The 25,484-nt window shown below is 43.8% G+C and overlaps 1 protein-coding gene across 1 annotated transcript in view; it reads left to right on the top strand.

Moving 5' to 3' along the window:
- The window catches only part of KDM7A (lysine demethylase 7A), an 85,681-nt gene extending 74,656 nt beyond the window's left edge, over positions 1-11,025 (top strand). Inside the window, exons 18-20 of the mRNA XM_045063057.1 lie at positions 737-822; positions 3,668-3,941; positions 4,615-11,025. Of these exons, the coding sequence (XP_044918992.1) occupies positions 737-822; positions 3,668-3,941; positions 4,615-4,709 (455 nt within the window). The 3' untranslated portion in view covers positions 4,710-11,025. The remainder of the gene's footprint in view (positions 1-736; positions 823-3,667; positions 3,942-4,614) is intronic.
- Positions 11,026-25,484: the final 14,459 nt, after the last annotated feature.

Below are 25,484 nucleotides of genomic sequence, written 5' to 3'. Positions count from 1 at the left end.
TGACATCCATTTCACTTAATTCTTAAAACCTCATTTTGGTGTATATAATAAGACTTTTTACAGGTAGAAACAAGACTTAGTGAAGTTAACTGAACTTGCCTGTACTTACATAGGTAGCTATTATCCACTGGTGTTGGAATTGGAATCGGAATCGAGGACTGTCTGATCTCAAAACCTTGACTTATTGAGTAAGAGGAAACAGAGGTTTAGAGAGGTTAAATAACTTGACTAAAAATCCAGGCGTTATAGAAAAACTCAAATTCAGGTCTAGGTCTCTCTGTCCACACCATTCTTTCTCCCTGTAATTTCTTTGGTCCTCACTTGAAAAGAAGGCTTCTGTGAAAATACTGCAGGATTCAGGCAAACATATGCCTTTATTCTATATGGAAAAATATACCAGTTTTAGAGAGAGTATATTGCATTTGGCTTTACCATCTACAACAGATGGCCATAGAACTTGACTCTGGATCTTCCAGCATCTGGCACAAAAGCTGTCATATAGACAGTCTTTGAGAGAGTTGAAAGAATTAACATCTTAGATTGTGAGCTGATGACTCTTTTGTTTTTGAGAGGGAAAGCAGTGTGGTGGAATGTGTATGAGTAAATAAAGCGTTAACATAGTCGTTTTTTTAATAAAGAGTCAACCTAAATAGACTTTTAGTTTTAAACACTACGTGAATTTTGCTTGTTATGATCAAGTTTGTGTGGAGAAAATTTAATTAAAACTCTTGTTTAGGGTACCATGTCAAGACGGAAGATCAAGATTTGAGAGGTTCTTCCTGGATTAAACAATTTGATACAACTTCCAGATTTCATCTTCAGGTAATATGCAAGGCTTGAAACATCAAAAGCAGATTTAGGATCATCATTAACTCTTTTTCTGCTTTCTATTTTTTTTTACTGCAACCAGTAATTAACGATTAGATCTGGAAAGCTAAAAAATAACTTAGGAGTAAATGCACATTTGAACAGCTATCTGTTTTTAGGAATTCTGATGTAACAACTAATGCAAGGCTCACGGGTAGACTGTGATCTGGAAAAGAATAGTTGAGTTGATTTAAGGAAAGTTGAAAACTGGCAGCCAGCACTTCTAGGTTATGTCTGGCTGGAAGGAAAGGGGGAAGAAAGTACCATGAGGATCTCTCTTTAATCTCTGATGTTGTTTCTTGAACATTTTTAGACAGTAAATTTCTTTGAGAATTTGATGACAGATAATGACTCTCTTTCCAGAAAAGTGTTCATCATAAATACTGATTTTTTTTGAAAAAAATTTTTAAAGATTTTATTTATTTATTTGACAGATAGAGATCACAAGTGGGCAGAGAGGCAGGTAGAGAGAGAAAGAGAGAGGAAGAAGCAGGCTCCCCGCAGAGCAGAGAGCCCAACGCGGGGCTCGATCCCAGGACCCTGGGATCATGACCTGAGTCGAAGGCAGAGGCTTTAACCCAATGAGCCACCCAGGTGCCCCATAAATACTGATTTTTGCATAGCATTTTCTTATGGTTTGTGCCTCACCATTACTCAGACCATCCATTGATTCCAGATTAAGAGCCCTTACTCCAAGACACTTGATGTCTTGGGATCCCAGCGTATAAATGCTTATACCAAACAAAATGAACCTCAGATAGCTTTTTGAAAAGCCACAGCTTTGCCAGTAGCACCAAACAAGAAAAGTGATAGGACCTTTGGCTACAGACTTTGGAAAATGACAGCCAAAGAATCAAAATTCTCATGCTGCAGAGTAGAGTCCCCTAACTTCTCCAATCCCAAGCATACACTGAGTACTGGAATCATAGGTGTTTGTTTATGTAGGCTCCGTGCTGGGATGTAGGCTCCGATCCCGGGCTTGAACTCATGACCCAGAGATAGCACCACGATCAAGAGATGGACGCTTAACCACCTGAGCCTCTCAGGCGCCCCTGATGGATGGTTTTTATTTTCTTCATTTGCCTTTCTAAACTTTCTAAATACTTAGACATTTAACTATGACAAAAAGAGCCAAGTTAATTTTTTAAGGTAATGTTTTGTAAGTATAGGTTCTTTTAATAGAAGAGTTTGCTCCAGGGGCACCTGGGTGGCTCAGTGGGTTAAAGCCTCTGCCTTCGGCTCAGGTCATGATCCCAGAGTCCTGGGATCAAGCCCCGCATTGGGCTCTCTGCTCAGCAGGGAGCCTGCTTCCTCCTCTCTCTCTGCCTGTTTCTCTGACTACTTGTGATCTCTGTCTGTCAAATAAATAAAATCTTCAAAAAAAAAAAAAAGAAGAGTTTGCTCCAGAATCAAAGGTCAAGGAAGGAATCCTTTAACTATTAGTAATTCACTTATTCAGTGTATAATTTTATAGTGCCTTAGCAGTCATAATGTTTATAACTTTTTTTTTAAAGATTTTATTTATTTGTTCAACAGAGGGAGAGATCACAAGTAGGCAGAAAGGCAGGCAAAGAGGGGAGGAAACAGGCTCCCTGCTGAGCAGAGAGCCCGATGCGGGGCTCGATCGCAGGACCCTGAGATCATTACCTGAGCTGAAGGCAGAGGCTTAACCCACTGAGCCACCCAGGCGCCCCCATAATGTTTATAACTTATTAGCATTATAGGATTCAGTATTAGAAGCTATTATTGCCTGGCTGGCTTAGTTAGTAGAGCATGCATTTCTTGATCACAGCAGTGTAAGTTTGAGCCCCACATTGGGTGTGGAGATTACTTAAAAATAAAATATTTTTTTTTAAAGTAAGCTATTATTTAAATGTAGCTGTTGTTTTTATAATTGTCTTTGAAAATAAAGAAGTAGAGGACAGATGATTAGCAAGATCACCTTAGAGAAAGTCAGATTTCTTTTGCCTATAATTCTGTTTTTAAAGTTTATTTGACCATTGCAGAATCAGGAATTAATTACACACACACACACACACACACACATACACACACACACACACAGCTAGTTTCATGAAACATCACATCTTCAGTATGCTCAAGTTTGTATTTCCCCATCCTTTCCAGTCATGACCCTTTCCATTGGTTTCAAGACCTACCCATCAGTAGCATTGTTGGTTTTTTTCCTGATGGTTCTCTCAGTGATCTCTTAACGAGATTGAAGGAAGAATTGTTAGAGGAAAACCAGGCTTGGGGCCCAGCACCTAGGTGCTTTTCTTAGCAAACAATTTAAATACAGTGGAGATGAACCATAACAGAAGTTAGATTCTAAAAAACATAGTGCATCACACCGTGAGAGATACATGGGAGTGTGACGTGCTGAGGAACTGGTAGGTTCACATGTCCCAGCCATGTGTTCTTCCATGGCATGTCAAAGCACGTGCAGAATGCCTTATTATAATAAATAATATACATTACATATAATATATAGATACACACATGTACATATGTATATATAAAGTTTATATACATGTATATATATATATATATTTCCCCCCCCCTTCTGGACTTAGGTTATGATGCAGAAGTTCCATACTTGAGTCCTTTCATGCTCTCAGGTTTTGGGGTAACACGACCTTCCTGATGGGGTGGTCGTCTGTGGCTGCTACATGTTAAGAAAACCAAAGCTCAGTGGTCTATTTCTTCTCTCCCTTGACTTGCTATTGCATAGAGAGGTTAAATACCTCACTTACCGGAAAGGAACTCTAAAAATCCAGCCTTATTTCCTTCCTTTTTTTAGGATCTAAGTAGAGGCCAGAAATGCATCAAAAAGGAAGGCTCGTCAGAGATCAGTCAGAAGGTACAAAGTAGGAATTCTGTGGACAGCAGCGGCGCAAGCCCTCAAAATGGGAAGTCTACGCAGAATTCCAGCTTGATTTCAGCGGCGTGCCGGATAAATAATGGCGGCGTAAGCCCAGAAAGGCCAGTTGGTGAAACTTCCTTCTCCGTGCCCCTTCACCCCACCAAGAGACCCGCGTCAAATCCACCACCTATCAGCAACCAGGCAACAAAAGGTAACGTGGACACATCTGTGGGCGGAGTGTTTTTGGCCGTGTGTGGCGGTGGCGGTGGCAGCTCACAGAGGTACAGCGGCCTCCGCCATCGAGCTGCCCGTCACCTGCCGCCTGCTGCGCTGCGGCGGGCGAGGCGGGGCGCTGTGCGCAGGTCGTCGTCGCAGGCTCCCTAGGTCAGCCCCGGGGCTTGGGCGTAGCCTTCTGAAGCGGGTGGTGATCCCGGGGAGGACAGTAAGGGGTTAGCCCTGCTGGGTGGGCAAGGTGGCAGGGCAGACCGCAGTGAAGGTCGAGGAGATCGTGTGGGAGATCGTGTGGGAGATCGTGTGGCCCCGGGTAACAGGGTGAGGAACGGCCCGTGGGCTGTTTCTGCAGCAGCTGTCAGTTTTGTGGCCCAAGCGCGGTTTGATGCAAGATCGGGTCGGGGCCCCTGTTTGAGAGAGAGAGAGGCGGGATCAGACCGTGGGTCGGCCTGGTAGGTCACGTGAAGGAGATTGGCTTTTCTCTCTGAGTAATGCGACGGGAGGTTTGGAACAGTAGAATGCCGGGAGTGCGGCTTGGGCCCTCCCGCACACCCCGGAGCCTGGCCGCGTAGCCCTCCCTCGAAGCTCTCCCGGTGCCGGTGCCGGCAGGAACGGTCTTCACTGTTACTCACGCTGTCGTTGCTGTCTCACAGGTAAACGTCCAAAAAAAGGAATGGCCACAGCCAAACAACGTCTTGGGAAGATCCTGAAGTTGAACAGAAATGGCCACGCCCGTTTCTTCGTGTGAGGAGCCGCCACGGCGGCCGCTCTTCCCCTTCCCTTTGGAGACAGACTCGTGGCGGAGGCGCGGGAGCCTGGCGCTCCCCGCCGCGCCCCTGCCCGGAGCAGTTTGCATGTACAGTAGAGAACACTGCCGGAGGAACAAAATGAACCTGATGCTGCATTTTCACTGTGCCACACCCACTCAGCAATAACCGTTCGGACCTGGTGGGGGAGAGGAAGAAGGAGGGTAGAACCTTAAAAAGAGACCTTGAACTGGAAAAGGTCTCTTGTCAGGGCTTGAATTTCATTTTGTTGTTGGTAGTGTGTTGATTTATTTTCAGTGGTAGGGTAAAAAATTATCAATAATTTATTTAACAGATTTTTTTTTTTTTAAAGTTAACAGCTTTTAAATTCTTTCTTTTTTAAAGCTATTTATTTGGAAGATTTCTGGAGAAATATCTCACTAATTTAGATTTAAGAATGTGAAAGTTTTTAAATTATTTTTGATAGTGTGTATGTTACATGTGGGGAAGAGCCACAGTAACAGTAACTAGTCTGGACTCTTAAATTTGATATTCAGGTTAAAGTCTTAAACAGGGATTTGATGCATTAATTATTTTAAATTAAGATGTATATGAAAATCATTTTATTTTATATATTTCATGTGTTTTTTATAAGCTATTAGCTTCGCTTTTGCTAACATCCAAGGTGCATACTGTTATCCAGGTTGATTACCTTATATCCCACCTTCCCTCTGCACTCCCCATCATTTTGTGACGACGCAACAAGACTCTTCTCTTTGCAGGGAAACACTTTCATAGCCAATGTGTAAGAATTACATAAAAGATCCCACATTTCTCATTTCGTTTGACATTGCAGTTTTCTTCTAATTCTGTAAAAATAGGCTTCTTGCATTTTCATTTTTGCTGATGATATCTGGGTCCCAAAGAGAACAGCTTTAATATCTTTTTCCTACTTGTGGGAAAAGGATTATAAGTTTGGTTAAATTGTCATGTTTATAGTTTTTCAAATACATTTGTAACTACAGAGGGCCTTCTTCATACTGCTGGTGTTGGAGGGCAGGACGAGCACCTGCCACAGAGGTTATATTTTATGACGCTTTTATTCTGTGTACCTAACTTGTTGGAAAATAATGAGATATGGTTTGACTTCGTATATTCAAATCTGCATAATAAGCCGTAATATAATAGGACTATACTATATTAAGTTGTATAGAAGCAAGCATGTTGGAGTAGATCTTTTGGGTGTATGTGTGTTTAGTTTCTTCTCTCTTAACCTTCTAAAGAAATATCTAAGATATGGATTTGGAGTAAAATGGGTGCTTCTTGCAGTTTCTTCCATCTGTCCTAACTTAACCAGTGTATATTGAGTATCTGGTTGAGCTTGAAGGAATCACTTCTCTCCTTTATGCATAGCTCTTACTAAATGCCAGTTTTCAGTTGCTCGTAATAGCTTATATTTTCCCTTTTCCTCCCCACGGCATAAAAATAAGTGATTTCTGGGGCTGGGGTGAAGATATTCCCAATTCTGACAAAAAAAAAATTTTTTTTCTACAAAGAAAATAGAGGCAAATAAGATAAATTTTATTTTTATGGAGAAGTAATATGGCCATATTATGGATTTGTCTCTTTTGCTCAGCAAGGTAGCAGGACTTGCCCTTCTATATTAAGTATCACTTGAAACGCTAAGAAAAAACATCTCTACCATCATCTTTCATGGTTGCATTTAAATGTGTATTTTCAAAGAGAAATATTTCTTATTCTGTCTCCATTCCAGTATCTCATGGAATAAATACAAAATAGCTTATGGATTAACGTTTCTGGTCCAGATGATTGGACCAGATTCTGGGTCTTATCTAGGTGTCAGGAAAAAGAGTTTTTATGGAAACACTAAATGTCTGTAAAGGGCCTGCGTCACTCTGTCTACACTATGCCAGAACTGGTTAAGAGATGGGTATAATCAGGCATTTGTTGGGTCACTGGATCTCAAGATGTCAAAAGTTGGGGTTTGACTGATTTTCCTATCTCCCAGTATGTAATGTTTTGGTTTTCTGTAGACACTGTTCTAGTGATAGAGTTCACATGGTTTTGTTTTGGTTTAAGAAATCAGAATTATAATTCCTTCTTAGGTTCTTTTGTTTACTTTACATTTTCATAGCTCTAAATATTTTTAATTACCTGACTTCTTTTCTTTAGCTATAAAAAATTAAAATCAATTTATTTTTATGAGTTAAAATGGTAACCAGTCTCTGCCCTGTGTACTTAGGCCAGTACATCTAATTTTAAGTAGCCAGAATGTGTAAGTATTAAGGTACTGTGGATTCATTTTGGGCAGGTTTAGCCCATGAACTGGCTACATGAAAAAAGCTTTCAGTAAGATAATCTAACCACTGAAACAATTCATGTATCTTTTTCCAAATTGGTGAAAATTCAGCCTACTGGCCCGTGAGTTGCCTAGTCAAGCTTGTTCTATACTTACTGGCTGTGATGCCTCCCTTTATCTCGTGGAAGTGGCTGGATTCCGTGTTTTCCTCAGTCTCATTTATAAACCCGCTACCACACAGAAGCTGCAGCTTAGACAAGGAGACATCAGTGGTGGCATTCAGCTAGTTAAGTGCAGAGAAATAGGTAAAACAGTTGTGACTTAATGGTAGTAGTAGATAATGATTTTTTCTGTATTGATTGAAGCAAGTGACTTCTATTAACCTGGGATCCCCTGTACTGGGATAGTGTCACATACTGTGCTCTCCAAGATTGATGAATGATGTCAACAAGACAGCTGGCAGTTGATAGTAGTTCGGCACCCTAGAAATACACTGAATTTCATAAGCATACAGATTTTAAAATTCCAACTGAAATCCTAGAAACCCAGAAAAAACAAGACCATCATGCCCACGATGTAAATACTTAGCTTCAGTACTGGTCTGTTTTTTAATAATCCTAATTCTTGCCTTGTCAATGAGCCCTACCGTGTTGACTCGCCTGATGGCCACAGGTACTTATCCAACATCCGTGTGCCCGGCAAGACTTAGTACTGGGGGTACCGTAAAGCTGGGGTGGGAGGCTCTGTTCTGGAAGGTATGTTCTCCAAGAAATAAGCAGTATTACTTTCATTTCTAAGCAAACTTTTTAAGCAGAAGAGGCCCCGTGTAGTAAGAAAAAGAGCATAACTTTATTAGTTTCAACTGAAAAAGTCAACTGTAGAAGTGGAAGTCAATTTTTTTTATTTTTAAAATTTAAGAAACGTTTTTTCAAAAGTTAGTAGGTTAGTGTTGGTAATAGAGGGGTGTGGTGTATAGCATGGAAGGGAGGACGAACCTGGGTTCTTGTTCAAGTTCTGTCATTCACGGATCAGCTGTGTGACTGTAAATAAGTCATTTATGCTTTCTGAGTCTTGGTTTTCTCATTTGGCAGTATGGATAAAAATGTGGTTAAGAAAAACACCGAAAAGCATTCCTTAATTATTGACACTTCATACTTGCAGAGAATTTATCATGATTTAAATTACAACTGACAGTGCACATTTATATCCTTTTTAAGTGAAAACTGTTACTCCTAAAATCTGTTTCATATAGAGTATATGCCCAGAGCATGCTACCTAAAACATCTGAAGAATCTCTAAGAAGGTGTTGGATTAAAATCAGAATCCATGCTTGAAGTGAAAGAAAAAGAAGTGAGATAGTTGATGGATAAGAGTGAGAATGTAATCCCCACGTAATCATTAAGATGATTTAAAGGTTTTGCTCAAAGGGGAATTAGGACAGTACTGCTCCACAGACTCTGCCTACTCTTCAGGCACTAGATAGAGGTCAAGTAAGTCATGCAGTTAAAATGTAGCAACTACCCAAGGAGCTAGGGGAAAAAATAGAAGGTGGTCAGAAGATGGGAACCAACAAAGACAGCTCAGGGCTGGCTAACAGCAGCTTGCTGGGTAGAGGGAGAAACCACAGCCACTCTAGTCGTGGAAAGGAGACTTGACATCTTCAAAGGAGAAGATTCTTTCTGTCCTTTTCAAGAGATGCTCTCTGTAGTGATAGGGCAACTCCCCAAAGAGTGAGGAGTGATTGTACGGCCCACATGACTGCTGGCAGGAGTAACTATTGCAGCATGTAAGCATTTTGCAATTTTATATTAAGAGATGAATAATGTAAATCTGAAAATTTTTCAAAAGCTCATTTTCCCCCATTAAATATTAAGCTAATTGCTCCCTCCGAAAAGAGAAGCTAAAAATCATCAGTCATTTTCAGATGTCCAAGCTTTTATCTAAAGCAGTCTTGAGAAGGTTGAACTTCAGATCGTGAGCTTAGGAAAGGAGTGTTGCCAGTAAGGAAAGGAGACCAGTGAGAGCCAGGAGGGCAGTGACTCACCCGGGGTCACAGAGGACCCTAGACCTCAGGTCGCTTGCTTGCTTGCTTAGCTCCTGTTGTGACACTGTGCATCCTGTCCTCATCCGGGGGTGGATGATGGTCACATGCTGTCTACTAGTCAGGTGGAAAGAAGGGGGGACAAATAATATACTAACTCCATTGCTGATGAACGTAATGTAATTTTAATAATACTGTAGCCTTACTAAAAACCCTTTTATTTTGTTTTTCACTGAACATCATCCCTAAGTCAAATATTTGATACCCTTATGTAAACAAAAATTTTAAAGTAAGGGCATTAAGAAGCAAATGCCTATTTCCAAAGCAATTAGCTTATCATGACTGTGGTTTTATTCTTTTATCGTATTTTTTCCCTTTATAATGGGTAGGGAAAATAATACTCACTTGCCTGCATTACCCCTTAGACTCTCCCACTCACCCTTGGTGCCCTTTCTAGTGTCCTAAAGCTTTGTCTTAGTAAGTGCAAAGTTAAATTTTTTGTTACAACCTTTTTGAAACTGTATTCAGCGATTCTTCCAAGTTTATCTGCTCTGCACTATCTCACTACTAAACCCTGGCTACCACGTAGCCCTTGACCTCCAAGTAGTTTACCTATGCAAGACCTGTGACATTCTGAATTCACTTTTCTTTTTTTCAGCAAACAGTCCTAAAGGGAACTTGATCATAAAGATAAACCTTGCCTCCACCCAGTTTTATTTTGGCCATTTCCTTTTCAAAATGTCAGCTCTTTCCCCCAAGACTTTTCACCAAAACAATGATCATAAGTGCTGGAATATAGACTATTTTGCAGGAATAAAGTAACCCAGACATACTCTTACATTTCTTTGGTGGATTTTGGTTGGTAACAGTTACCAGCATTAAGTGTGATATATAGTAAGGAGTTGATTCCTTGCCTAGAATCATTTCTTCCCTCTAAGATTCATAAGTAACCTTTATTTTTACAAAGCATACATACAAACTTCTACATTATAGTCAGGGACCTGAGGTGTAACTTGCTAAGTGAACCCCAAGGTTATTTTATCTTGCAAAAGAAACCTAAACCAAACTAAGGGCCTTACATTTATGGTTAGACTGAATCAAAAGCTATAACCTCAGTTTTTTCAAAAACAGCTTCTGACTGCAAAAGCAAGTCATGCAGTTGTTAGGTATGAAATAGCACTGATCAGGAAACACATATGCATCTTTGCAGACTGTATTTCCTTCCGAAAAGACTTTTCTACTTTTAATATAAATTAAGCCATAACAGTTTCATGCTGTGGAAAGAGGGTGAAAAGGTTCATTTTAAGAGATTATATAATATGAATTTTCACATTTACTGTGAAATGTCTAACTTTGCCAGTGCTTCAGCAGGTTTTTGTGGGGGTGGGGGTGGGGGCGTAGAGGGTGGCGATGTGGGGTTAGTGTTGGTTTTAGGGGTTTTAAATCTGTGAAATTTGAAAAGGGGACAGTTGTTGGCTATGGTATTTACTAGTTTTGTAGTAATGTTTTGCTAGCCTGACTGACTTTCCTTAACTGATTTTTATGCCCATGGTCCAAGGTGACTGTTGCCCTTTCTTGTTTGGGGTGTCTGCGGAATAGTGTCTTGTCTGTTTGTATAGGCAGTCCGTATGTGTGCACATGTGTGTCCTTTGAATACAGAAGCACACGGTGTGACAACAGAGTGGGGTGTGGCTGGGAAATGGGATGCTGAAGCTTTAAGAACATTTTTTTTTTGATTCATAACAGTATTTCCCATCTTTTGCCTGCAGGCAGGGAAAGTGTACAGTATTTATTTTGTTTCTGTTTCAAATTTGTAAGTCTTTAAGTAGCTTACATTGGTTATTATAGGAGACGACAAGTGACTTGTTTAAAGTTGTATTTAGTACTCTTACTTTCCAATTTCTGTATTTTAAAATATTGAAATTAAAATTGTATTACTTCTGTTTTGATTATTTTAGCACTCGGTGTATTTTTTGCTCATTTTGTTTGAAAGTATAAATGTTGAAAGTTGTATAAAATGTGTCTTTGAAAGAAAAAAAAAATCTGAATTCTATATCCAATTCTGACTTTTCGTTCCCTTTTTCTGCTTATTAACTCATAGGAGATTTGAGAATGTGAAAAACTGTGTCAGACTTATGCTTCTTACTATTTCTGAAGGTTTAAATGTGAAAAGTAATGTGGCCTGTTCTTCTACGGGAAGTATTGCTGGGGAAGCAGTTGCTGAAAGAGAGGAACGAACATAGGATGCTGCCGTGCCAGGGCAGTGGGTGTTTACTGATGGACATTTAAGAGCACTCATTGCCCCCAGCCCGGGCACCCTGCAAGTGTTTATTGAGCACCCGCAGTATACCAAGTGCTGTTCTAGTGCCAGGGCTGCAGGCATGAGCAAAACCCAGCCCCAGGCCTCAGGGAGCTTATGGCAGATGTCAATATGGGGGTTGGGCTGTGCCTTGGTGACCCGCTGCCTCAGTGTGGGTGGGACCAGAAGTGCTGGTTCAGTGAGAAGGACCGACTCTCTTTCATATGTGCTTTTGAGGGGCCCCAATACGTGGGTCTGGGACGATACATGGTAAAGTGAGAGAGAAGCCACAGACCAAGGAAGAAGTGTATGGGCTTGGGGGCAGCACTTGAGGGCAGAAGAAGGGCCTGGGAAGGGGGCAGCAAGGGGCTGAGCGTCCCCTCTGGACGAGGACCCCGACTGGAAACAAGGTACTGGAAACCAAGGCTCCTGAGGGAGCAGAGGCCTGTGCTCTTCTGAACCGAATTCTGGCAAGGCCGCAGGTGTCCTGGGCGCACACCCCTGGCGTCCCTCAGTCACCATACCAGAGGGCCATGCAAAGCACGTTTCCACCTCCTCTTTAGCCTTAACTGGCCTGCCTTTTGGCCCAGCTGATTGAGACCGAAATCTGAACTAAAAAATAGTAAAAATCCGCAGACTGACTGGATACCTGTGGGATGCTCCGCCATAGTTATCAGGACCTGCTCTCCTCAGACTTCTAGCCTGATTTTTTGAGTTGGCACCAAGCAGTGGGACTGAGACAGACCCCATCACTGTCTGACGTGGCGTTACCCACCCCTCATTTTAGATTGACAAGAATCGGGTGCTCTACAGAGGTTTGAAGAGAAGCCCTGATTATCTTTAGTCCGTGTGAGTACTTCCTGCGTACAAGGCAGATTTTCATTCCTTCCTCAGGTCAACCCAATGATGTGGGTGCTGTATTGTCCATTCATCCTATGGATGAACATGAGGCCAGAGAGCGTAAATATGTCTGTGTTCACTCTAATAAGTAAAATTGAGATTTTAATCAAAAGCCTAGCTAAAAGCTATGGGTATTTTTTTTTTTAATTTGTCTTTCTCTAATTATTTACTTTCAATTATTAAAAAGGAATAGAAGGTCCTTAGGAATGGTTTGGGTTCTAAACATTTCTTTGTAGGTACCCATTTTGGATTGGAACATACTGTCTTCAGAAGTTTTCTGTCATTCAACTTCGAGTCTAGTTATCCCAAGGACAGGCACACATGAAAGATTATCTCCTAGGATTTCACCTTCTAGTGGACGACAGGCTGTAAACAAGGGGCATGGCATACTGTGAAAATACACGAACCTAACAGCAGTTCCCAGAGCCGCATACCAAGGGTACGAGGACCAGCTGTGCCTGGGGTGCGGCTTGCACAGGCAGGGACATGGCACCTGTCAGGAGCACAGCTGCCTCCCTTCCTGCTGCCACCATTGCCCTTTCCGTGCAGAGGCCTCTCCTGCCGTTTTCTGCCCCTCAGCTCTGTAAGCAGGCCAGCCCTGGTAAGGAAGGGGGAAGAAGAGGCCTGCTGCTTGCCTTCCGGAGCCTGGCTTCTCTCCTACCCCCACCTCCCCACCCCCTTCCCATCCGTGTCCTCACCTTCATTCTCTTCCAGGTTCTCCATTCCCCCTTCCTGGCCTCTTCCCTCCCCTTGGTCCCAGAAATACCCTTTATAACTTTTAAAGTGCTAATTTTGGAATGTTGTAAAGTCACTATCCTTCTATGCCAGAGTTGACAAGGAAAAATGAAGGACCCCAAAATAGAATGTAACGTGTAAATTCCATACATTTTTTAAGTCAAATAAAACCTGGAACAAAAGATTCTCAACTGTAGAAATAGTATTTCTATTCCTTCACTCTACAAGCTGCCCTACCTAAAGATCTTGAGAGTATGTGTGTCTGGGATAACACCCACCAAGTTAGTGGTGGCTGGTGGCCTGGGGAATGAGAATGGGGACCTCATTGAGCCTGGGAACTTCTACACACAGGTTTCATGTTTTGTTTTGTTTTTCCTAATTCAAATAACCTGTTAAATTTGTGACTAAAAGAGACAAATTTGTTCTGCCACAGGGTGTCGGTTAGCTGCCCAAGAACATACTACTGACACCCTCGCACCTATTCACACCCATCAGAAATCGGGCCCTTGTGATCCTGGGGTGCTGTACTGGCCACCAAGCGGGTCTGGGGACAGACACAGAACAGGTCACCAGGGAGTTCTTTGGGTCTCCTCTCCTGCTCTCTGCCTTGTCTCTGCTTCCATTGCTGTACTTCTCACTCTGCAGTGGGTACCTGTTCCTCGTTTCGTCTGTCTGAACTCCCAGCCTCAGTGTGTTCTTTTATCCTTGACACCTTCGAGTTTAGCACCAATCTCACCAAAATTACACTGAATAAACACATAGACAAACACAGTCCTTATTACCGTGATTCTCTCCCTCTCTCTCTAGCAGTGGGATTAGATGGGAGCGGGTGGAGGAGACGGGAGAAAAGAAAAATGTGGAAAAATGAGAAAAGAACTTCATACAACTGTAGAATTCTGCTTCAACTAGTAAGAACTCTGGAGGCGGGGGCGCCTGCGTGGCTCAGTGGGTTAAGCAGCTACCTTTGGCTCGGGTCATGGTCTCAGGGTCCTGGGATCGAGCCCCTCATCGGGCTCTCTGCTCAGTGGGCGCCTGCTTCCCCCTCTCTCCCTTCCTGCCTGCCTGCTTGTGATCTCTCTTTCTGTCTAATAAATAAAATCTTCAAAAAAAAAAAAAAAAAAAAAAAAGAACTCTGGAGGGGCACCTGGGTGGCTCAGTTGGTTAAGCATCTGACTCTTGATTTTGGCTCAGTTCATGATCTTAGGGTTGTGAGACTGAGCCCAAGTTGGGCTCTGTACACAACACGGAGTCTGCCCGAGATTCTCTCTCCCATTCCTTGTGCCCCTCACCCTGCTTGTACACTGGCATGCTCACTCTCTCAATAAATAAAATAAAAAAGAACCATGGAAACTGACCAATGTGGTATTATAAAAATGACGTTTCAGAAAAAGAAGACAGAATAGATTTTTCTTTAATGAGATAAACATTATATAGCTCACATAGAACCTAAAACTTAAATTTTATTGTAATTGCTTTGTAAACGTCCATTTATACAGGTGTACCTTGCTCTGAAAATACAGCACTGGTTTTAAGTAATGGTTAATATGTACAACTACAAAACTAATTGGGTGGTACCAAATTATGAAAGGATTTTTTTTCTATCAAAAGGAGAGGAAAGCGCGTTTGCCCAAAGTTACTTGATTCCACAGAGCGGTATTTTCAGAGCTTTGAACAGGACGCTTCACGGGTGCTGTGGCTCCGCTTTATTCTGGGCGGTGTGATGGTCAGAAAGGGAGTTGCTCCGGGTCTCAGCCAGACTCATCTTGGAAGACCAATTGCGACGCCACTGGCTTGGCCACGGACTAACGTGTAAGTACACTGAACCCAGTAGAGACTTTGCGCTCTAAAGATTCCTCGACAGGGCGCCTGGGTGGCTCAGTGGGTTAAGCCGCTGCCTTCGGCTCAGGTCATGATCTCAGGGTCCTGGGATCGAGTCCCGCATCGGGCTCTCTGCTCAACAGGGAGCCTGCTTCCTCCTCTCTCTCTCTGCCTACTTGTGATCTCTCTCTGTCAAATAAATAAATAAAATCTTTAAAAAAAAAAAAAAAAAAAAAGATTCCTCGACAGATGGGCACCTGGGTGGCTCAGTGGATTAAGCCACTGCCTTGGGCTCAGGTCATGATCCCAGGGTCCTGGGATTGAGTCCCACATCGGGCTTCCTTTGCTCTGCAGGGAGCCTGCTTCTCCCCTTCCTCTGCCTCTCCCCCTGCCTGTGCGCTCTCTCTCTCTCTCCCTCTCTCTCAGTGTCAAATAAATAAATAAAATCTTAAAAATAAAAAAATAAAGATTCCTCAACAGAGAGAGAAGCCTGGTCTCGAACAGGACCAACAGAACACAAGCTCCAGGCTTGTTTCCCAAACTCCAGATCAACTCCACCTGGTGGACACCTTACACTTCTGTATCAGATCCCAAATCCCACGTTCAGTAGCAAGCAGGCTACTCAGTGAACAGCCTCACCAATCTTCAATTGCCCAAGCCAGGTTCTTCTAGTGTACTGTCCTCAACCTGGCCCTCTCCCAGCCCCAACCAATGATTCACGTAACATCAATGATCTCCGTACTGGGTAAGTTATACAGAAGGAAGCTATGCATTAGCTATTTGCCTCGTCTTAGAACAGAATATGGACAAAAAGCTTTTTGGACCCCACATCCCCCTCCTCCCTCTGGGAAGGTCAGTTGTTAACCACCACCTCCTCTGTTTCCTTTTACAGTAAAACTTCCTGCAGATACTATCTTCATTGGCTGTTTCTCTCACTGCCCATTCATGCTTCAACCCCCACCAGTCTTTGTTCTTACCATTCTGCTACCCACCACACTGTGAAGCTCAGGACAGACTCCGAAGTGACGAGCAGCCACAGAGACCCTGGGGGATGAGGATAGCTATCTCGGATGTTCTAGCCCCAGCTGAGCTCCCAGCTGGATGCAGCCCCAGGAATGACTAGTTAGGCTGTGTAAAGCAGAACTACCCAAATGAGTTCAGTCAACTCACAGAACCATGAAAAATGAACCCTCGTTTTCGGCCACTAAGTTTTGGGGTGGTTTGTTGCATAGCAATAAATAACACATTACTCTACCCTCTTTCACTCAGTCTTGATGGCCCTCAATGTAGTTGATCATTCTTTTGTGAAATATTTAAAAATGTGACTTTCATGATTCCCTAATTCTAGTTTTCCTCCTACCTCAGTGGCCGCTTTCAGCCTTCTCAGGTCTATCAGTCTTCTTCATCAGAGGGGCAGATCCTTGCAATTCTCTTCTCGGTTTATACTCTTCATGGGTGATCTTATTAGTCCTGTGGGTTTAACCATCCCTGTGTTCACAGCCCTACTTCTGACCTCTTCTATGAGCGCCAGACTCACCGGTTCAAGCGCAGGCTGGGCATTTCCTCTTGGTTGTCTAGTAAGAATCCTGTAATTCTTCTGTCTCGAAACCCTGCATGACCTGGGTTTTAAAAGGGATTTGTTTTAATCAGGTGTGGTAAGACGTGTACGCATGGAAATGTCCATTATGAAGCAGGATGTTTTCCCTAGTAACAGGAGGCCAGCACACCTTGCCCGGCCGCACAGGGAGGCACCAACCAAGTCCAGGAGGCAGAGAGAGTGGGAAAAATGTGGGCAAGAACATTTAATGTGACTGCTGGGAGAAGCACTTAGTGAGGTGTGTCGCTCTTGCCAGCAAGAACGACCCCGAGACACCGAGTGACAAGCTTGCGAATCTTTATTGTTCTCCCCTTACCCGGATGTTTACCCCTATTTATATCCCCTCTCCTCCAATCAGCAGACTGTACACGTGAAAGGAAGCCTGATCAACGCTTAGCATGATAGAAGGCTCGCAGTGTCCACGGGCTTCCTGTTCTGGGCATAGCCAATCATCTTTCAGGTGGTGCGCAGGTCCTCTGCCTGGCCGCAGGCGCAAGCGCCATGTTGCATATTATGTAAGTAGCTGCCCCCGACAGCTCCCCCTTTTCTTTTATATATATGGCAGGGACTGTGCCTGTCTTAGGTTGCCGATCCTCACCTTCCATGCTTACCCATCATCGGGTACTCCCCCCTGGTCGAGGAGCCCCTGTCTTAGGTTGCTATGGATGTGGGACCAGTCTTAACCGTCTTTGACTACCGGTCCAGCATGCTGAGCCATATTTGGGGGGAGGTACCATCCTCAAGGGCCATGATAGCTTGTACAATCATATCTCGTTGTTGTCGTTGTTGGCGGCCTAGATGGCAGAGGTATCTTAGCATAAATATAGACGCTCCCACCATAAGAGCACAAAATACTCCTATGCCTGCCCATTCCTTCAGGAAGGTCAATGAGCTTTGAATCAATTTAACCCATTCTCCTACGGAAGCCAGGGACACTTTGGTGGCATTTAGGCTTACAATTTGGGATCTAAGCAGCCGCGTAAGGTTATGAAATTTGGCGGACGAAGTCCCATTGAGCATTTTTCCTAACTCTTTGGAGATATTGGCAGCTCTGGTGAAGTTATGATACTCTACTGGCGTAACACAGATTCCCTTCATATTGCTTATACATCCCACTGCCAGAAGTCCCTCTAGAATCTCCATTTGTTCTTGTAGCAAGTCCACTCTCTGATTTACAATTAGGATCCCTGCATATAAGTGTCCATTGATCTGTTCCTGGGTAGCCAATGCCTCTGCTAGTTGTCCTGTCACATTGTTGAGTGCTGCGGCAATCTGTACAGATGTAGTCAGGGCTATAGCTGCTGCCATGGCTGCAGCTGCCGAAGCTGCTATTGCGGCCACCAGATTGCGGCTGTAATTCCAAAGTCCCTTCTAGGTCGCAGCAACACAGGCAGCTCGTCTATGTTAACCAACACCGGCATAGGAATGTATGTTGGTATTCTTGTTATCAAAGCAGAGTCCCCTGTCGAGCTGTTCCAACATTCAGACAACCAGCACCTGTCACCCAAGGCACGCTGGTAGTAGCATTGGTGGCGAAGATAGGAGGGAGGATCTCCAACTCATTTGTCAGTGGCATCGGGACAGGCCAGGCCTTCACCAGTGCCCACATCTGTCGTTGGCTCGCCTCTATCGTGCTGTCCTGGCTCAGGATCATCACCATCATCATCCACAGGCTCCACTGCCACCATCCTCGTGAGCCTCTCAGGAACCCACACTGGAGTTGCAGCATCCTGTGGAAAAACACAGAGAGATCCTCGGTGCCACCGGAGCACCAGGTCCGGGCCTTTCCATATCCCGGTAAGGATATCTTTCCATTTAACCATCATCTGTGACTGCTTATGCTGGCCCCAGTGGCTTTCTGTGGCGGACAGGCCATCTGTATCTAGCGTCAGAAAATTTAAAATAAATGTTACTAAATTGGTGAGATCTCTGGGGGTAGTGTATTCTTCCCCTACTCCCCCTCTTTTTATTTTTTGTAATGTGGTCTTGAAGGTTAAGTGGGCTCTTTCAACTATTCCTTGACCTTGTGGATTATAAGGGATTCCTGTGCTATGTTGAATACCGTAGCAGGCTAAAAAGCTCTTGAATGTTTTAGATGTATAAGCAGGCCCATTATCTGTTTTCAAACTTTTAGGTACACCCCAGCATGCAAAGCTTCGTAAACAATGGGTTATTACATTTTTAACATTTTCTCCTCTTACTGGTGGGGCAGTTACTATTCCTGAGCAAGTATCTATGGACAGATGCAGGTATCTCTGAAGTCCAAAGGATGGAACATGTGTCACATCCATCTGCCACAAATGATTGGGGAGCAGGCCTTTAGGGTTAACACCCCATGAGGGCATTGGAAGATGTACAGAATAATTACCACAGCTTCGCACAATCTCCCGCGTGTTTGCTCTGGATATGTTAAAACGCATTTTCAAGGTATCAGGGTTCACGTGCCATTTTTGATAGTGCTTTGCTTCTTCTATAGTACAGCAGAGATCAAACTTAGCATTTGCATCTGCCAAGTTGTTACCTCTGTCATTGGTCCAGGCATCCCCGAGTGAGCTCTCATATGGCCAATATAAAAGGGTGCATATCGGGCTCTTACAGCGCTCCTTAAGTCTGATAACAATAAGGAGATGGGAGGGCGCCTGGGTGGCTCAGGTCATGATCTCAGAGTCCTGGGATCGAGTCCCGCATCGGGCTCTCTGCTCAGCAGAGAGCCTGCTTCCCTCTCTCTCTCTCTCCCTGCCTCTCCATCTACTTGTGATTTCTCTCTGTCAAATAAATAAATAAAATCTTAAAAAAAAATAAGGAGATGGGAAATTGAGATGGAGAAATAATAGCTGTTTCTATAGAGCGAGTAACAGCGACTGCATATTTGCTGTCTGACATTATGTTGAGGGGTGTCGGCAAATGACTGTAGGACCACAGTAATTACCAGCAATTCTGTCCTTTGTGCTGTATTTGCTGGTACAACCACAGGTGTTACGTGTCCATTTATAACGTAAGCACCTGTCCCGTTTTTGCTCCCATCAGTGAAAACAGTGGTAGCTCCTGCCAAAGGTTCTAAGCGACATACCTTTGGCCATATGAAATATGTTTCTTTACAGAAGTCAATTAGAGGATGAGAAGGATAGTGATTATCAAACTTTACGGGGTAAGAAGTTACTAAGATAGCCCAGTTATCATTGGAATTTACAAGGATATTCATTTGACCCTTATCACAGGGAATAATGCAAGTATCAGGTAACCGTCCAAGAATGCTAAGACACATCCTTATGACTTTGGCAGTTAAGCTAGCAACAGCATTTGGATATGTAGGAGCAGCACGGGAGAGATTATGTGGTAAGTAAGCCCACTGTAGAGGCCCTCCTTGCCATAGCACGCCTGTAGGTGAGCCTGGCGATGGAATGACTATAGCCATCACTGGATCTGCAAGGTTACATCTATCTGCAGTAGTATTAGACATTCTCTCTTCAATCAAATTTAAAGTCTTAACAGCCTCGGGGGTGAGGGATCTAGGAGAATCTAAACCTGGATCCCCACGTAGAATATCAAATAAAGGTTGTAATTCACTTGTGGTGACTTTGATATATGGTCTTATCCAGTTAATATCTCCTAGGAGTTTTTGGAAATCATTTAGGGTTTTAAGGTGATCCTTTCGTATGCTCATTTTCTGGGGTGATATCATCGTGTCTGAAACCCTCAGACCTAAATATTCCTTCAGGTTTCCTGCTTGAATTTTCTCAGGGGAGATTACTAGCCCCCATGTGGCAAGCTGTTGTTGCATGTAAGTCAATGCCTCAGGGAGTGTCTGCGGATCCTCTCCACAAAGTAAAATATCATCCATGTAATAATAACAATGAATATATGTGAATCTTTTTCGAAAAGACTGAAGGGCATTGCTGACATACAATTGGCACATTGTAGGACTATTGGCCATCCCTTGCGGGGGACAACCCATTCATATCTTTGATCAGGCTCGGCATGATTAACAGATGGGAGGGTAAATGCAAACCTTTCTGTGTCCTCTGAGTATAGGGGTATAGAGAAGAAGCAGTCTTTGATGTCAATAACTAAGGACAGCCAATTTTTTGGCAATGCAGTGACTATGGGAAGTCCCAATTGAATGGGTCCCATTATCTGCATTTGCTCGTTTATCTGCCTGAGATCATGCAACAGCCTCCACTTACTGACTTTTTCTTTATGACAAATATAGGAGTATTCCAAGGAGATGTGGATTCACGCAAATGACTCTCCTTCAATTGGTCTTGGACAAGTTCTCTAGCTGCCATCAATTTCTCTTTTGTCAGCGGCCACTGAGGCACCCACCGAGGTGTATCATCCTTCCATTTAATTCTTATTGCCCCAGTGGCCACTGGAAAAAACCCTGGCCCCCCATCGATGGTAGCCTAGGGTCTCCTTGCCTTTGCTTTCCTAGTCCTTCTCCTGGTTTATATCCCATATTCTCCATTATATGCTTTGCAGGATCACTATATAATTTCTCTGTGGTTATCACAATATCCATTTGTTCCAAGATGTCTCGTCCCCAGAGCGTTACGGGAAGGGGATGCACATAAGGTTGTCCCTCTTCATCCTCCCACTCTAATGAAGAGGCACTAAGGTCTGGAATCGTGGCCACTCCAAGACCTCTTAGTGTTTGATTTGCTTTTACTAGTGCCCAATCTTTTGGCCAGTCTCTTTGGTTAACGATTCTTTTGTCAGCTCCTGTATCCAATAGTACATAGAACTTCCTTCCCCTTATCTTTAAGGGTAACATAGGCCTATGTTTCATATCCATAGTTAAGCATGCTAAAGAATCCCCTGTCAACCCCTCCTTTTCTTTGAAGACCTGTAGATGCATAGTTACCATGCTTACTAGGCAAAATCAAGAGCTGAGCAATTCTTTCTCCAGGGTTAATGACTGTTATACCCTTTGGGGAAGAAACCAAGATTTTAACCTCTCCAGTAAAATCTGGATCAATCACTCCTGGATGAACAATTAAGCCTTTTAAGGTAGAGGAACTCCTCCCTATAAGCAACCCCACGGTTCCCTCTGGGGGGCCTCCCGCTAGATCAGAGGGAACCGCCTGCACTCCCATATCTGGCGTTAGGACCAGTCTGGAGGTTGCACAGATGTCGAGTCCTGCAAATCCTGCAGTTGCTCACCTTGGTCTGTTGGTGGATAAAGTTGCCACGCCATCTGGGGCAGAGTCATGACCGCCCCGTACATTTGATTCGGGCCCTGGGGGGATGGGCCCAGCCATCCGTTTTTTGACTCACCCCAATTATTAGGGGGTAATGGGTTGCCTTCTATATCAACCACAGAACGGCATTCACTGGCCCAGTGGTTTCCTTTTCTGCACCTTGGGCATAAGTTGGGTTTAGGATATCCTGGAGATTTACCACTAGCTGCTTCACCAGGCTTCACAAACTTGACCTTGATATTGCGTTTTTCTTTGAGGGCAGTCCCTCTTGAGGTGGCCCCCTTGGCCGCATAGAAAGCATCCTTTGGGTCTTGCTCCTGTGCCTTGTAAGGCTTGCGCAAACGCAGCAGCCATAACCTGTCCTTGAATGACTTGCCCTGAAATGTCTCTGCAAACTTTAATATAAACAGATAAATCCTTAGCCTTCCATGGCCTAATAGCTTCTCTACACCACTTATTTGCATTTTCAAAAGCCAACTGTTTAACCAGAGGCATGGCAGTATCCACGTCCCCAAATACTCTCCCTGCTGTTTGCATTAACCTATCTACAAAATCTGCGTAAGGCTCATTTGGCCCCTGCAATACTTTGGACAGTTGCCCTTCAAAGTGTCCCGCCCCCCGCAAGGTTCTCCAAGCTTTAGTCGCAGCTGTAGCTATTTGATGATAAACTCCAGGTGGGTACTGACTTTGCGCTTGGGATCCCAAATAAAGCCCAGTGCCGGTTAACATATCTAAATTCCACTGAGGATTTCCTGCTGCTGCATTCCTCCTTGCTGTCTCCTGACAATTATCCTGATTTTGTATTTTCCACTCTAAATACTGTCCCCTTGATAGTACAGCTTTAGCTAAATTTCCCCAATCTTCAGGAGTGAGGTAAAGGCTCCCCACAGCGTCCACCAAGGAAATTGTGAAAGCAGCCTGTGGCTCATATTGCATAACCGCCTCTTTAAGTTGCTTCACCAATTTGAAATCTAAGGGCTGATGATACCTCTGCTGGTTCTGATCTTTCGTAACAGGAAAAAACCCTTTTCCAGGACCGAGTACCTCCCTCCAATTTTCCGCTATGCAAGCAGGACATAGACACGCCCCCGAACAGGCGGGCCTGTAAGGGGGTGGCCATTCATAAGGTGGGGCTGTAGGGCCAGGAAATGGCACTGTGGTATTAGGTTTATTCCCTACTTCCTCTTTTAATTTTAACTGCGCCATAACCTTTTGTAACTCCTCTTTCTTCTCTCTCAGTTGAGCCAGAACCTTCCTCACTTCTCCCTCTTTTACATTTTCTTCTCCCTTCACCTTCTCCTGCGTGGCTATGTCTTCTAGCTCGTCCTCAGAGAGCCCTTCGGAGCTTTCACTATCAATATTAGAGCTTCAGAGCGGCTCTCTACGAAACTCTTCTTTCACTTGCTCTAAAACCTCTTCCCCCCTGTTTTATGACTTCCCGCACTGGCTCCCGCTCTGACTGCAGGCATAGTTTTACTAAAGACCACATGGCAAGGTGGCCAGCGCTGACTTCCGAGGATCACACCTGAGATCTTTTCCTAAATGCTCCCACTGGGGTATATTCAGGAGTCCTTCCTCCAGAAACCATGGCGCTACTCTCTCAACCTCTTTTAAAAAGGCTCGGGCTGTTTTCGCCTTTAAGGGGGTGCCGTAGGCTTTAAGCAGCTCCCGCAAAGGTCCTTCCATCCTTATCCTAGGTACCTCGTTTCCCATTTTGGAAAGCTTTTCTCTTGTCCTTATGGAACTTCCCTGTCCAAAGACAAACTCTGGGTGCACACTTACCTTCTCGTTGTCAATCCCCTGTCTCCTATACTGAATTTTGAGGTTCCCGGGTTTCGGCGCCACTTGTCGCTCTCGCCTGCAAGAACGACCCCGAGACACGGAGTGACAAGCTTGCAAATCTTTATTGTTCTCCCCTTACCCGGATGTTTACCCCTATTTATATCCCCTCTCCTCCAATCAGCAGACTGTACACGTGAAAGGAAGCCTGATCAACGCTTAGCAGGATAGAAGGCTCGCAGTGTCCTTCCTTCAGGGCTTCCTGTTCTGGGCATAGCCAATCATCTTTCAGGTGGTGCGCAGGTCTTCTGCCTGGCCGCAGGCGCAAGCGCCATGTTGCGTATTACGTATGTAAGCTGCCCCCGACAGAGGTGTGCATGCAAACTTCTAGATTCCTAGAAATATGTTGGAGCTTTTCAAAGCCCCAGCAGACATCTCATCCTTCAGCTCTTCCTTTAAGCTTTTGGTTAGTCTATTGTTTGCCTCAACTGTTATCCATTGTGTCAGTCCCCCATTCTGTGATGTTAAAACACTGAACCACCCCTGGGGAGAAGCCATAGGGACTGGGCTAGTTCCCATGAGAACAAACAAATACGAGTCTTTTCAGGAGGGCCTTCCAGGAAACCAAGTAGACAAGTCACAAGACGCATTTTTGAAAAAGCTACGGCCCTGTTCTGCCCTATCTGGTACTGGTACCAGGAGCATCAGTGGTTAGTTTTCAAGGGTGCCAGGGAGCTGGAGGAGATAGGACCAGGGTAAGTTAAAATGCTACAAAGCCTCTAGTACATGAATGCTGGTTCCATTCACGAGATTTGGAAAATTTTCATGAAGAACTTGTTCCACTATATCTTCTAGACTTCTTTCTTTCTCCTCCCCTTCAGGGATTCCAATAATTCTGACGTTGGAACGTTTCATGGCATCATTTATTTCCCTGATTCTGTTTTCATGGCCTCTAAGCTGTTTGTTCCAGGTTTCCTCCTGATCCTTTCTCTCTATCTGTTTGTCCTCCAGATCACTAATTCTATCTTCTGTCTCAGTTACTCTAGCGTTGAGAGAATTTAGATTAGATTGGAACTCATTGAGAGCATTGTGAAGGTCATCCCCGGTAGCTTTCAGCTCTTCCCTAATATTAAAAACATGATCTCTGATCGTTTTCAGCTAGGCCCTAATCAATTCCGTTTGGTCACCCACGACTTTCTCCAACCTAGCTATTGCTTGGATAATTGTTAGCCTGAATTCTCTTTCTGACATATTGTCTATGTTGATAGCCGTTAGCTCTGTTGCAGAAGGTCCATCTCTGTATTTTTCTTCTGTTGGGCATTCCTCCTCCTAGTCATTTTGGTGAGAGATGGCTGAATGGGATAGAACTTCCCTATGACCCTGCAATTGCACTACTGGGTATTTACCCCAAAGATACAGATGTAGTGAAAAGAAGGGCCCATCTGTACCCCAATGTTTATAACAGCAGTGGCCACGGTCGCCAAACTGTGAAAAGAACCAAGATGCCCTTCAACAGACGAATGAATAAGGAAGATGTGGTCCATATACACTATGGAGTATTATGCCTCCATCAGAAAGGATGAATACCCAACTTTTGTAGCAACATGGACGGGACTGGAAGAGATTATGCTGAGTGAAATAAGTCAAGCAGAGAGAGTCAATTATCATATGATTTCACTTATTTGCGGAGCATAACAAATAGCATGGAGAACATGGGGAGATAGGAGAAGGGAGTTGGCGGAAATTGGAAGGGGAGGTGAAGCATGAGAGACTATGGACTCTGAAAAACAATCTGAGGGTTTTGAAGGGGCGGGGGTGGGAGGTCGGGATACAGGTGGTGGGTATTATAGAGGGCACAGATTGCATGGAGAACTGGGTGTGGTACAAAAAGAATGAATACTGTTATGCTGAAAATAAATTTTAAAAAAATTTAAAAATATATTAAAAATTGCTACAAAGCTTGATGTTTTCACTTAGATTCAGCTGTTTTTCTTGACTCAATGGTAAATGAGTTGCTACAAGACTTTAGTTAATTTCCGGATATCTGAAAAACACAGATTCCGACCATTTTTGCCACTTTTTCACTGCTG

Source organism: Mustela putorius, unplaced genomic scaffold (genome assembly GCF_011764305.1).
Source record: "Mustela putorius furo isolate JIRA1106 unplaced genomic scaffold, ASM1176430v1.1 tig00003845_pilon_pilon_pilon, whole genome shotgun sequence".
Lineage (NCBI taxonomy): Eukaryota > Metazoa > Chordata > Mammalia > Carnivora > Mustelidae > Mustela > Mustela putorius.
Note: the sequence above shows the minus strand (reverse complement) of the source record. Positions and strands in the feature narration are given on the sequence as shown.